This window comes from Strongylocentrotus purpuratus, unplaced genomic scaffold (genome assembly GCF_000002235.5).
Source record: "Strongylocentrotus purpuratus isolate Spur 01 unplaced genomic scaffold, Spur_5.0 spur5_scaffold_18, whole genome shotgun sequence".
Classification (NCBI taxonomy): Eukaryota; Metazoa; Echinodermata; class Echinoidea; order Camarodonta; family Strongylocentrotidae; genus Strongylocentrotus; species Strongylocentrotus purpuratus.
The window spans coordinates 27,448,795-27,463,903 of NW_022145603.1; the positions used below are offsets into that span (position 1 = coordinate 27,448,795).

Consider the following 15,109-nt stretch of genomic DNA (forward strand, 5'->3'; position numbering starts at 1 on the left):
ATAATAGTAACTACCGTGTTCTAAATAAAGAAGTCGGTCTACATTATACAAAATTAATTTTGATAATTTTGACACAAACTTTGACAGAGTCCAATAAAAAACGCCTCTTAATCATTATACAAACTTAGAACAAAAGCTGGCGCTCTTGAAGACCATTATGACGTCAAAATAAAATGGCGACTTACATGGTCCTGCAAAAACATTGAATGAAAGAAAATTCTTTGCTACAATTCGTCGTCTTGTGTTTTCTGAATGATTTTCTGGTATGTCATTTCGAATAGGAAATCAATCCTTGTCAATAATAATACTTTTAATGACAGCAAGTTATTAGATGTCGATCTACATCTGCTGTTGGAAGTATTTATTTTCGTGTTTAGCGCAGCGTTGGCATGACTTGCCGATGGCGCGGCTGTGCAGAAATGAGTCGGTCGCATAACTCTCGGCTTGCCTTGAATCTTATTCTCGATGAAATCAGTCGGCAGTCAGACGTGACCTGCCCCTGACGCGCTGCCGCGTGTGACTGAGTGCGAAGGGCCAAGCTTAGTTTGAGCCCAACGCGACGCTCGTTCCCGAGAGCTGGAAATGATGATGATGTTTAGTCTGGTAGTGGTGTAATGTATTACTGATTTTGGAGAGTGAGAGAATGTCTCCCATTAAATATATTCTCTTTTTCAATATTGGAGATTTAGCTTGAAAAAAACACAAAAGAAACGACGGTCGCTTCAAACAAAAATTTCCTAGCCAAATTTTGCCTCTCTTTCTTGATGCTCTTTCTTCTCTTGGACTTAAGTCTGGCGCTAATTCAGAATCATATCCATACTTTGACCTGTAACTCTGGCATGGAGATACTCTACTAAAACATACCAAAAATCATGTTTCTTTGCTGTTTCATGTGTTTCGTGTCAATTTTTTATTACTTATTTTTGAGATATTTTCCCAATTGCGTACCGTACTGACAGTGGGGTGCAGTAGCGCGTGTGCATGAAGTTAGGGACCATAATGATGAATTACTCACATGAATTTAATGAGGATCTAAGAATACAGTCGCGAACTGTAGTCGCTCCCGCACCCCACCGTCGGTACAGCGGTTTGCTTGTTACCTGTGAGAAAGTTTATATTATGTCTTCGTTTTGGGAGGTAATATTTGAAAAAAGATAAGAAAATTGACACAAATGTTCAGGTAATAAACCTTACAAATTGTAAATCATGACCATTATCTAAAAAATTGAGGGGAAGATTTAGTTGATTTTTTGTATGTTTTTGTAGGGTATCTCCATGCCGGAGTTACGTGTCAAAGTAAGGATATGATTCTGAATTAACGCCTAGAGTCTTACTAACTAGTCTTAGTCTTGCTAAAACAAAACAGTTTTTGTTATGACCCACAGTTCCACACACAAAACCAATCTTGCAATAATGGGGTCCTGACCTCAGACTACTTTGTGAGGATCATAATAAAAACTGATTTGAAAATAAAAGTAGATGGTAAAAAAAGGTAACTTTTTATGGGGAATCTGCTCATCATATATTTAAGTTGTAACTTGAGGCGAGAATTTCTTTGCGGCAACGTAAATAATGAAAATTTGTTTTGGGAGACTAGACTGTCTCCTAAAATCAACAACCAAAAATCTTGACAAAACTGAGTCTCAATACTAAGAGAGACAGCTAGTGTCCCAAGTAGGGTCTATACCTTGATGTAGGGATTCTTATTATTAGATCTAATTTAAACACTTTATTGCAACCAAAAAATGAGGTTAGATTTAATTACAAACAGATAAAACAATGGTAGAAATAAAGTCAAGAAACTGTAGAGTCTGATATACCAATATGTGATTATGAATACCAGTGTGCTACAATTACAATCAAATTATTAGCATCACACATCAAAGAAATTAATAATGTAAGCTCACCTCCAACTTTACTTGTATAAATGTTCTACCCACTCCAGCGGGGTACTGTTTCACAAAGCCTTTTTCAACGACAAATGACAAAAATCAGTGACATATCTGCTGATAACCAGTCAGAAGCAAGGATTCCAGTAGCTTATTAACAAAAACTGTTATTTGTCACTGATTACAAGTTTTGTGAAACACCCTCCAGTACTAGTAGACAGTTCCATCTTGGTAATATTTGTACTTGCGTTCTGTATCCTATAGGCTGTTGACTATTTTCAACCATGGCCATGTCATCAGAGGAAGTGTTGCTGGTGGTGGCTCAGGTCCGCAGCAGGAAGAGCAATGGTAGCCTGTATCTCATGGGGAAGCGTCTGGCCTGGCAGGAGGACAATAAAGAGGTCTTCACAGTCAGCCATTACTACGCAGACGTCAAGCGTAAGTATAAAATTGGTTCAAGCTTGCTATCAACAAGGACCGCTATCAACAAGGACCGCTATTCATAAGGACCGCTATTCGTAAGGACCATTATCCGTAAGGACCGCTATCAACAAGGACCGCTATTCATAAGGACTGCTATTCATAAGGACCATTATCCATAAGGACCGCTATCAACAAGGATTGCTATTCATAAGGACCGCTATTCATAAGGACCATTATTCATAAGGACCGCTATCCATAACGCGTGACAAAATGAACAGCGGCCGGTATAGATAGCAAGCAAACCATAGACAATTTACCTCGCTATTCATAAGGAACGCCATTCATAAATTATTCATAAGGATCGCTATACATTACGCGTGACAAAATGAACAGCAGCCCGTATAGATAGCAAGCAACTTACCTCGCTATTCATAAGGAATGCCATTCATAAGGACCACTATTCATAAGGACCATTATTCATAAGGACCGCTATCCATTACGCGTGACAAAATGAACAGCGGCCGGTATAGATAGCAAGCAAACCATAGACAATTTACCTCGCTATTCATAAGGAACGCCATTCATTAATTATTCATAAGGACCGCTATCCATTATGCGTGACAAAATGAACAGCAGCCCGTATAGATGGCAAGCGGTCCTTAAAGATAGCGAGCAGACCCCATTAAATCAAACCTGTGTATGCGTCATTACATTTCTTATATTTATTACCACGTCAAGACAGAAACTATACTTTATAATCTTCAAAATAATCTTCAACTCAATTCTGCATTGTATTGTACTGTACTGTATTTATTCAGACCATTAACAATCAAACAAGTTTACAGATTTATAAGGAATGTGACTTCTAAAACACCCCTACACCATCGACAACAGAACCAGACAAACCATGAAGATGCCGAGCAAACAATGCAGGATCAATCTGCGATTTAAAGGGAGTGTATCATGGCAAATACTGGTTAACATTATCGACGTCTTATTTTGGACAACTGCATGTAAACGAATGGACTTGATTAACTGGGTCAGCGCGCGCTATCGAAACAGACCGAAGTTCTATTCACGCTTCGGTTTCGCGTATGTTGCACACACGTGAATGCTGTGGTCGTGTCGTCCGAAGTCGTGTTATACCCGATTGGCCCCGAGTAGGGCCACGGGAGAGACACATAGTCTCGTCATGACACACTTCCTTTAATGTAAACATAACATTTGTTTAGTCATATGCCTCCATTCTTATAACTCATTCATCATGAAATAATGTCTTTCCAGATGTCATTTATTTATTTTATGTAAATTCTTTCATCAGAACAGAGAATCAGTCAGGACACCAGTTCCAAGGTCCAGCTTCAGATCCTGCTCCACAACGGGTCCAGTACCAAGTTCCACTTTGCAAACCGTGATGGGTCTGCGGCCCAGAAGCAGGACCGTAATGACGTGAAGGAGCTCCTACAGCAGCTCCTGCCCAAGTTCAGGAGCCAAGCTAGCAGAGAACTGGAGGAGAAGAATAAGTGAGTTTTTCTCAAGCAACAAAGAGATTGAATTCAATTCAAGTCTATTTCCATAATCTGATAAAAATACAAAACAATCAAAAGACAAACAAGAATACAACATAAATATAACATAAACAGATAAAGGTGGGGTCGACAATAGGCCTACAGGCCTGTCTATGGTCAATCCCTTATTATACACCTGAAAGTCAAATTTAACAAAAACATGAACTAAGTAACTTAGCAATACAACAACAGCAACTATAATAACAAAATAAAAAAGGGTTGGGGAAATGAATGGGAGAGGAAGGGAGAAGCCAAATTAACATAAATTTAAAGATGATTTTAATATGTTTGTTTAAAATCTGGAAGACTTTTGGTACATTTTAAGGTATTTGATAGATTATTCCACATGATGCTTTGATACTGAAGTATAAAATAGGGATTTTACACTTAACATCAATATCTTTTCCCAGCAACTCTTGAAGACTTACTTACTTTCTGGAATAGAGAAAACTTTGAAGAAAAACAAATTGACTGGGATGCCATTTTTCCAGCTATTGTTATTATTATTTTTAGACCCGACATCTCCACATTTCAAGTGTTTTTCTTGCCAGTGCCTCTTTTCAGACTGTTCGGTAAAAGGAATTCACATTTTGAAATGAAGATTTGTTTACATGTATCTACAAACCTTTCCTTCTTTGACAGATAGAATCAAGAATAGAAAATAAAACTTTAAAAACCTGTTTCTGTGATATCTGCAAAATGGATTAGAAGGTGCTCTTGAGTTTATCATTAAAAAGTCTCAGAAACATACATGACTCTTACTGAGACCATGTCCAATTCTAATTAGGTATATGCTCAATATCGTTGTCAATACTGGTAATATCTTTGATGTATACAGGATGCTGAAGGATGACCCGGAACTGTTTCAGTTGTACCGTGACCTTGTGATGAGTGGTGTCATGACTGCAGATGAATTCTGGGCCAGCCGCATTAATGTGAGTTTGTAAAACTACATTCATTTGTAAATTTGTGTTGGTATTATGAAAAGTATGTTGTCTTTTGTGATAGTAAAAAGATGATAACTGTCTGGTCAGTGTCCCAGCACTCTTACTCTTTCATACATATCAAACCTTAGACCCATGGCTTCTTTGGATCGAGTGTAGGAAATAGCTGATACAATACAGCCCTGATTATAATTTGAATGTTTGTGTATTTTGTTAGATGTCCCAGCAAGAGAGTGCTGCTGCTTCATCTGCCTCAACATCAGCCAGTGATGGGGGTCAAGGGGTCGGGGTATCAGCGGCCTTCCTCTCTGACATTAAACCCCAAACAGACGGCTGCAACGGAGTCAAGTACAACCTCACAGCTGACATCATTGATTCTATATTCCGTATCTATCCGGCAGGTAATAGAATAAGGGGATTTCCCCCCAAATAATAGATTTTCTATCATGAAAAGAAATTGAAAATAATGTGCCTGCCAGGAGCCTTCATTTGTATTGCTGCTATAACTGCCAATTTTTAAATGCTTTCTCTTATAAAACATTACTATTTGTTTTTGTTGTCTGATAGGTAAAACACTATTGATTTATTAAGTCTTTCACATCACTTCAAATTTCAGAAAATTTTGTATTTCTGTTTCTATGCCTCCGCCCGAATGGACCGACAACCTGAAAACATTATGTTTTCAGGTTGTCTGTCCGTTTGTCTGTCCATCCTGCTTTCTTGTTAACGTGATGTCACAAGAACCACTTGAGATATGAACTCCAAACTTAAATATTGTATGTATCACCATAGGAAGACAATCTGATTAGATTTTGTAGTAACTAGATCAAAGATCAAAGGTCACAGAGGTCAACTTATGGAATTCCAAGTATTGGTTTATAATCTACATTCATGATTTTCTATTTGAATTGGAACATTGAAAATCAAAACATCTTGTGAGGGTTGCTAGAAGAATAGGGCAGATCGTATTGGATTCATAAGAATACATTTCCTTTCCTCCTTGACTCATTACGTTTTATTTTATTATCCAGTGAGAAAGAAGCATCTTGAGAGTGTTCCACATACTATGTCAGAGAAAGAATTCTGGACGTGTTTCTTCCAGTCCCAGTATTTCCACCGAGATCGAATCAATGCAGGAAGCAAAGACCTCTTCGCTGAGTGTGCCAAGAAGGACGAGAAAGGTAATTAATGAACTATTTTAGCTTTTTACTCCTGGGGGGTGTTTTACAAAGATCCTAAGCCAAACTTAACTCTAAGTTGGACTTAAAAATTATGGAGAGCCATTTGTAGCCTTAAAATTAATATATTCAAAAGCAAAAATTCAATAATTTTAGACTTTTTATGAATTCCACATCAAGAACATGAAAGCTCCTTGATAATAGACAATATGAATGATTTAAATCAACATTAAATGCCTTTTAGAATAAATTTTACAAAATATTTTCATAGGTGGTGCTAACGGCTTTCCAACTTAGGATCTTTGTGAAACACCCCCCAGGTTATATTTCCTCTGAGAAGATTTTCTCAAGTCTTAAAGGAGAAGTCCAACCTAATATTAAATTAAATTAGTTTTAATAGAAGCAGAAAAATTAGAGGAACATTTCGATGAATGCATTGATGGTAATTTTCCTGTCATGTGATGTCGCGTTTTCTTTCTTTCTTTTGGTGATCAAATATGACATATAAACAATTAATATTCTTCAAGTGATGTAATTTTTTTTTCTTTTCCTGCTCAGATATGACAGAGGAAGCTAACCAGACTGTCCAAGACCCACTCCTTGATATCCAGGGGCTGTCTGACAACACAATAAATGAGGTAAGATGCACACACCATCCTATAAATCTGATAAGGACAACTCACAACGTTCTGGGTTGAATGAGAACAATAATCAATAATCTTTAGATTAATCATGTAATTTATTATATAATTGATTGCTGTAAAGCTCATATAGAATTTGTTATATACCTCACTTAAGAAATCCAGCCATCTGATTGGTCGAATTGCATTCATAAACTTCAACTGTTCCTGTAAAATTCTCGGTAACCATGCATAAAACATTTCAATATTTTTAATAACCATGGTTATTAAAAAAAGTTGGTCAGCCTCCATGGTTACCCCATAGGTTTACATGTTAAAAAATGGTTTGAGCGATGGAGGATGCCGTATGTGTGCGAAGGATTGGTCGGTAATTTCAATACAATTGAATCTCGATCGATCTTACCGACAATTTTATCTTGCATTGTTGACATGAAGACGAAAATAAACTTCCAAAAACAAAAAAACAACATCTGCCGATAGATCTTGATCTAAGTTCGTGCCAATATGCATTGCAAAAGTAAAAGAAGAGTCCGTATATGGAGCTTTTGCGAAGCATTCATCACACGCGAAGCCGGTTTCAATCCATTTTAATGTATATATTGGAGAAAACTGCCAAGCATGTTAACGGCGGGCCATAGCCGAGTGGTCTAAGCGTTGGTTTTCGGTACACCTCTTGTTGTACGCAAGAGTTCGAATCCCGTCTTCGACAAAATTGATAAATATTTTTAATTTTTCATTTTTTAGTCTATTTTTTTTCGGCATATAAAAGTATTAATGACTGCTTTAATATTCGAGAAATAGTTGTTTTCATACGCTCTCGGGAAGGTTACAATTGGGCTATTCCCCTCGGCAAGCCTCGGGGAATAGCACAATTCTAACCTTCCCTTGAGCGTAATAAAACAACTATTTCTCTCAAAGCAGTCATTAATACTATATTATTATGCGCAATATAAAAAATGACTTTATTATTATTATTATTACTATTAATCTGGCGCTTAAAAGCCCACTGTACTACTTGTAGCTACTTGCTCCCTCTATATAGAAAACAATGCCTAATTGGTAACCATTGATCCCCCATGATCCTCTTTTTCTTATGTTAATTGAGAGCTGAGTTGATGAGATAACCACCTGTCAGTGACCCCCAGGGTGGTATAATCCCTCCTAACCAAACTAGTACAGATGGGCTTTAATACAAAAAATACGTTCTCTAAGTACTTTACAGATATTTTTACCAAGGTCATCGGATTCATTCATGCACAATGTGCACCATCTCCACTCCTTGGGGAGTATTCCCACCATGTTGTCACCATGAAGGCACATGGCAATTACTAACACAAAGGCTCCTGTCATTGTACCAGGTCCCCATTACTCTCCTATGGAGTGGCAAATGTAGATTAATGCCTTGCCAAAGGACATTAGTGCCGTGTCGGGGCTCGAACCCATGACAGTTGCATTTTAAGTCAATCGTCCATTAGTAATGTCTAGTTACAACCAGTATTTCATTATGCAGTACACATTGTACATAGCTGCAAACTATGCCTATTTTGAAGGAATGATTCCTATTTTTTTTTGGGGGGGGGGGGGGGGGAGGGGGGAGCTTTCAAGCTACTGTTTTGAACCCTAGATTCCTTTCACTAAAAAAAATATTCGGTATGAAAAGCATACAAAATAAGACTGTATTCCTTATTTTGCCTTGAGAGATTCCTAATTGTTGATGTGAAAGGTTGGCAAGTATGATTGTATTTTCACATTTTTGAGTTCCTTCTGTACTTCTTGCATTATCTCTTATCAGGAGTTTACTGTACTATTTCTGGTCCCCATGGAAGACCAGCGGCATCATAACGATTCTGCTGAATACGGGCTATCCAACACTTTATTTTATCTTGTAATTTATTTTTTTATTTGCTTTTGTTTTACTGAATGTATGTTGTCTTTTTATACGGATATAAAAAAAATTAAACAAGCTTACATTATCTCTTCTCAGGAGTTTGGATTTTCCTTGGATAACATGATGAAACCTAACGCAGTCAATAAGTCCATCATCAAACGGTTCAACCATCACAACACACGGGTATTAGCTGCTTCAGAATCAAAGTAAGTCTTCGCTTTAGGAGTTAGAATGAATCACATTCTTTGGGGAATAAATAAATAAATAAATCAACCAATCAATCAATCAATCAATTGATTCACAAAAAAGTGTGAATCCACGATTTGGTGTTAATTTTGCCTCACAATGGACAATATTCAGAAGATTTTGACGATGATTGGTGATTGTTTTACCTGAGTGCTTGAAGAGCATGTATAGGTAAACAACTAGGGGACCTATGGTTTTAAGGCCTCTCAGAGGGGCTTGGTTTTGAGGATTTATGCCTTACCAAATGGCATTGACTTGGTTTTTAACTTGGGATCTTGTGGTTACGAGACCACTGCTCTCTACCACTGAGCCATTGCACCTTCTCATGTCTCTGATCATGCTCTTTAAATTATATTGTCACAGTAAGAGAAACCTTGCAGACGACACTGATGCACCATCAACCAGCTCCCAATCTTTGAGCCAGAACTCCAACACAAACCACCGGACAGACGGAGGAGGAGGAGACGGAGACGAGAGCAGTGCAAAGAAAGCCAGATTACGAGAGGCCATCGAGATTGAGGATTTATCGTCATCGTCCAAACAAGATGGTGTCTCCTTGAAGCTGCAAAGAACAGACAGGTATGAAGTGAAGTAGTGCACTGTATATTTGTTAATACCATGGAATATTGATATATAGAACACTTAAAGTGACTTGGTAACATTGCCTGTCTGATTATCAAGATATTTATAATTGGAAATCGAAATTGCATTTTTCGTTCTCCTAACGGTTTTTATATCACTACAGAGTATGGTAAAACCAGTCACTCAAAGATTTTTACTTTTGTGAGGCACTTCATGATCATTTTGAAGCGTAATTTTTTAAGGTCTTCAATACATTTACACTATTTCAAAAACACTGATAACACGTAGGGCCATGCATTTCAGATATAACATTGTTAAACGATGCCTTTAGTATAAGTCATCTTTATTTCAGTAGAAGAAAAGTATAGAAGTTATATTGAAATTGCCCATGTCCTCTGTCAGAAGAAGAGAAATATTTCCTCATCAACTTTTAGGCGCGTCTGTACTAGTTTGGCCAGGGGGGATTAGACCTCCCTGTAAATTTACTGACAGGTGGTTATCTCATCAAATCCGCTATCAATTAATATTTAAAAGAGGGGATCATTGGGGACGAACAGGCACCTAGTAGGCATTGTTTGCTATAAAGAGGGCGCAAGTTGCTATAAGTAGTGCAGTGGGGCTTTAAGTAAACTACGTAGAGGAGTGAAATTACGATATTCTTGCCATCTTTCTATCAGGTATTACCATGGTCCCACCGTTGTCCAGTCTACAGACTACTTCTCATCAGAGGTGGTGATGGGTGCGTTGAGAGCCGTTCAATCTGAAGTCATGTCATCTGTGCCTAATCTACACAAGGTAAGACAAACAAACAAAACAAACAGACAGACAGACAGACAGAGGAAGTCATGTCTTCTCTGCCCAAGCTACCCGAGCCGAAACAAACAAACAAACATTATTTCTCATCAGAAGAAGTTAAAGGTGCCTTGAGATCTGTCCAGTCTGAAATCATGTTTTCTGCACCTAATCTACACAAGGTAAGACAAACAATCAAACGAAAAAACAAATGCATAAACAAACAAACAATCAGACACAGAGACAGATAGACTGACATTTGGAGCTTTTCAAATATGTGTTTCTAAACAATGTCTCTTTAAATGCACTTTGGAAATCACTATTGGAGAATACATTCTTATACCTTGTCACTCATTTTCTCACTATGGAAATGGTTTGAATAATGTGTTACTTGGTCCTTTAACTTTATTATAATTCTCGTATTTGTTTTTGTTTTTGTTTTCCTTCTTTTGTAGGTTATATCCAGTAACACAGCGAGGTCAGTAATGGGAGAACTAACACCAGGAGGTGCCCTTATGGCATCCTTATCAACTCAGCCTGTTCATAGTAAGTTCTCATATTCAGGATTAAATGTTCATTGTGACCTTAGTTGGCATTTGATGAAAGGAACCAAGCCATTTATTTTATTATCTAGAAATTATTAGGAATAATAATATTCAGTTCTTGTATAGCGCATATCACATTGTTATAACATCCCTCCTCTAGCCATTATCAGCACACAGTGCATTTTAACGAATTGTCCTACCAGGCACATTTACCTCACCTGGGTCGAGTGTGGCAAATGTAGATTAATGTCATGCCAAAAGATGTTAGTGCCTTGGTGGGACTCGAACCGCTGACCTTTTGATCATCAGTCCGGTGACATATCCACTTGACCACAATGATTTGTTGATTTGTTTTACCTGAATGCTAAGAAAGCATATGTAAGCAGCCAATAGGCCAACGGTTTGAAGTCCTCTCAGAGGGACTTGGTAATGAGGATTGACTCTTTACCAATTTGCATTAGCACATCAACCTGTTATCGAATCCAGGACCTCCCGGTAGTGCTCTACCACTGAGCCATCGTGTCTTCTCTAATATGGTATCAAGGTGGCCTCCAGCATATCTTGGTTTCCGCTTTTTCAGCTAAAGAATCAAAACCAGCTGACATCCCTGACTTATGTAATTTGATTTTGCTTTATCTGTATCTATCCAGGAAATAATTTTCCTCAAATTTTTTGATTAGCAATTTCAGCCGATGGATAAATATTTCAAATGAAATTCTGTACATTTCTATGGAAGAAAACTGCTACACAAAAGATATTTTGTATAGCAGTCATGCAAAAATGCATAGCAAATTGCGATGCGATACCAGGTAAATTATTCCCTGCTATCTAATAGTTGTCTCTCCTGGGGGGTGTTTCACAAAGATCTTAAGTGGAAATTAACTTTAAGTTGGACTTAACAATAATGGAAAGTCTTTAGCATCTATGAAAATATTTAAAAAAAGTTATTTTAGAAGGCATAAAATGTTGATACAAATCATTCATATTTTATATTATCAAGGAGATTTCATGTTCTTGATGTGGAATTTAAAAAAATAAATAAAAAAAAATTGAATTTTCGCTTATGAATATATTTCATTTCAAGGCTACAAATGGCTCTCCGTAACGTTTAAGTCCAACTTAGAGTTAAGTTCAACTTAGGATCTTTGTGAAACACCCCCCTTGTCTTTCTCTTTAGCTATGTACAGCCCTGAAACCCAGAAAGAAGTAAAGAGGCTGTATTCAGCATTGGCAGAGCTCCTGAGGCATTTCTGGTCGTGTTTCCCCGTCACCAATCGCTCACTGGAGGAGAAGGTCTTCAGGATGAAGGGCACTCTGGAACAGTTTCATGCCAAGAAGATTAAGCCTTTCAAGGATACACTCGCCAAACAACATATAGGACTCAATGTGAGTATTATGAAAGCTAATTTGGAAGGGAGTGGGTCGTGCAGAAGGCCATAAATCGCTGACACCAGACTTGGTGGAAATAACATTAATGGGTGATGATGATGAGTGTACAAGTCTGCACACACCAAACCAGGGGGTGTTTCACAAATATCCTGAGTCAAACTTAACTCTAAGTTGGACTTAAATATTATGGAGAGCCATTTGTAGCCTTATAATGAAATACATTCAAAAGCAAAAAATTCAAGTATTTTAGACTTTTCATAAATTCAACAACAAGAACATGAAATCACCAATGATAATAGAAAATATGAATGATTTGAATCAACAATTAATGCCTTTTAAAATGACTTTTACAAAATGTTTTCAAGGATGCTAACAGCTTTCCATAATTTTTAAGTCCAACTTAGAGTTAAGTTCGACTTAGGATCTTTGTGAAATATCCCCCAGGAGTCCTATCAAGAAATGCCCCCTTGTTTCTCAGAGAGTCTTTGGTTGAGAGAAAAGCAAAACAAGGCATGACAAAAAGCCTGTTGGTCATAAAACTATAAGGCTAATCCTGGTGATTGACACACCTATTAATGGGTGAATGCCCGAACGGTCTCAAATTCCCCATGAGATCTCGCTCCTATGTGTCTTTAAATCCTGTAATTGGAGCTGCATTTCAAGAGAAACTGGGATACAGTTAGGGTTCATAGTTAATCAAAATAACAGAGTTTCAAGAAATTAGAGGGTTCTATTGCCCCTTACATGGTTTTGTGAATAAGATACTCACCTGAGGGATGCTTTACCTCACTAGGGCGATGGAGGGTTGTGCCTCCGAACTCTTCACAAAAATAAACCAATCAATTTTGCCTTAGTATTTAATGAAAAACTATGCATCTTATATCACCAACCATCATAAATGTTTGTATTTTATAATAACTGTCTAACATAAGCCTTATAAGATATATAAAATATTGCATGTGAACTTCGTCAAATCACTGATTTAAATAAACTGTCTGATAACACAACCTGTTTGATGCAAAAACGTCTGGGTACACCCTGCGACGCCAACAATAATCGACAAGAACCACCAATAACGACCACCTATCAATTACCCCTCCTCTTCTCCATAACACATATCGTAACTAACCCAAAGGACAACTGTCCTTTCTAGAACAAATAAAGTGTAGCAACAGTCTTCTAAAATGTTTTTTCTTCTTCCATTTTTTTTGTACAGCTGGTAAACCATATGGAAGAGCTCCTTCAAACTGCGTACAAGAAATACGCAAACTGGCAAAGCAAGAAACTAGGCGCCAAGTTATCATGACACCAGTCAAGTCTGCTATAACAGCTTGAGATCACAGAATCCAGACACTTTGAAGATATTCTCACAGGAGTTCCTTTGAGCATCCTTCACTGAGAATGTTCTGGATGTTACTAGGTGGTTATTGGGACTTTGGAATAGAAAAGAAATGTACCACACGAAGGAGCGAGAAACTCGAGGCCGAGTTATTGTGACACCAACAAAGTCTGCTATAACAGCTTGAGATCACAGAATCCTAGACACTTTGAAGATATTCTCACAGGAGTTCCTTTGAGCATCCTTCACTGAGAATGTTCTGGATGATACTAGATGCTTATTGGGACTTTGGAATAGAAAAGAAATGTACCACACGAAGGAGCATGAAACTTGGGGCCGAGTTATTATGACACCAGCCAAGCCTGCTACAACAGCTTGAGACCCTAGAATCCAAGACTTTTTGAAGATATTTTCTTACAGGAGTTCCGTTGTTCCTTCACTAAGACTTTGTGATCACATGAGAATCTTTTGGATGTTACTTTGGATGTGCTTATTTGGACTTTGGAATAGAAAAGAAAAGAAATGTGCTGAACAAGGAGCGAGAAACTTAGGGCCGAGTTCTAATGACACCTGCCGAGCCTGATACTGTAGTTGCCTATCTAAGAAACCTTGAAGATATAGCCACAGGAGTCCCAGGAGCTCATCAATGATTTGATCACAGAGGACTCTTTCTGAGGACGCAAGACACAAGAAATGAGCGAAATAGTAGAGCAAGAAACTTGGGGTCAAGTTATCAATAGACTGTCACTGACCAAGCCTGCTATGGTTCCAAGGAGCTCATCAATGATTTTCGCACAGGGGACTCTTCCTGAGGACACAAAATACAAAATGAGCAAAATAGTAGAGCAAGAAACTTGGCGAGAAGTTATCAAGAGACTGACCAAGCCTGCTATAGTTCTCTAGACTTGTAACACCTTGGAAGACCTTCCTGTTGCAGATCTTACTGGCATTGCATCAATGGTTCTTCACACTGGATCCATTTTGTTCATGGTTCACGCACCTTAAAGCTTATCTGTACTAGTTTGGCTAGGAGGAATTAGACCACACAGGATGGTCACTGACAGTTGGCTTTCTCATCAACTTAGCTCTCAATTAACATAAGAAAAAGAGGATCATGGGGGACCAATGGTCACTGATTAGGCATTATTTCTATGTAGAAGGAGCAAGTACCTACCAGCAGTACTGTGGGCCTTTCAGTTTAAAGAGAAAAGGGAAATAAATGTGTATGAAGATACAAAATAGCAGAATGAGAATTTGTTGCCAAGTTACATGTATGACACTGACGGAGTCTCTTACATAATTTGCCATCATCTTTTCATGGTAGTTCATTTGAAGGCATTGTAAAATCAGTGAAGATTATGTGGGAGTGAAGAACACTTATATTGTCTCAAGGCCTTTGATTTTGACCCAACGCACTGAAAACAACCGTCGAAGAATTATTCACATTTCTAATGGGCCAGAGCTGTCTTGAAACTGGCATTTTTCTCCTCGCAATCTCCCTTTTCAATTTCTTCATTATTTCTTCATTATTTCTTCATTATTTTGTGCTTAAAGATAAAGGTGAGTTCTGGTTATCCAATTGCATTGTGAAAGAAAAGGTGTGGAATGGATCAGAAAAAGTTGATCATGTAGCATGTAAGTATTGGTGTGTACTGCAAAGTTCTGGAGTCATCAAAATCATAATA

The 15,109-nt window shown here is 37.8% G+C and overlaps 1 protein-coding gene across 1 annotated transcript; it reads left to right on the plus strand.

The window, feature by feature from the left end:
* Positions 1 to 135: 135 nt before the first annotated feature.
* On the plus strand, positions 136 to 13,721 carry LOC594243 (general transcription factor IIH subunit 1). Its single transcript, XM_030989650.1, has 13 exons — positions 136 to 263; positions 2,154 to 2,327; positions 3,634 to 3,835; positions 4,719 to 4,815; positions 5,042 to 5,225; positions 5,856 to 6,005; positions 6,561 to 6,640; positions 8,628 to 8,737; positions 9,141 to 9,356; positions 10,037 to 10,154; positions 10,607 to 10,697; positions 11,874 to 12,082; positions 13,302 to 13,721. Exons 2-13 carry the CDS (start codon positions 2,174 to 2,176, stop codon positions 13,389 to 13,391), a joined length of 1,701 nt encoding a protein of 566 aa, XP_030845510.1. The 5' UTR covers positions 136 to 263; positions 2,154 to 2,173; the 3' UTR covers positions 13,392 to 13,721.
* Positions 13,722 to 15,109: the final 1,388 nt, after the last annotated feature.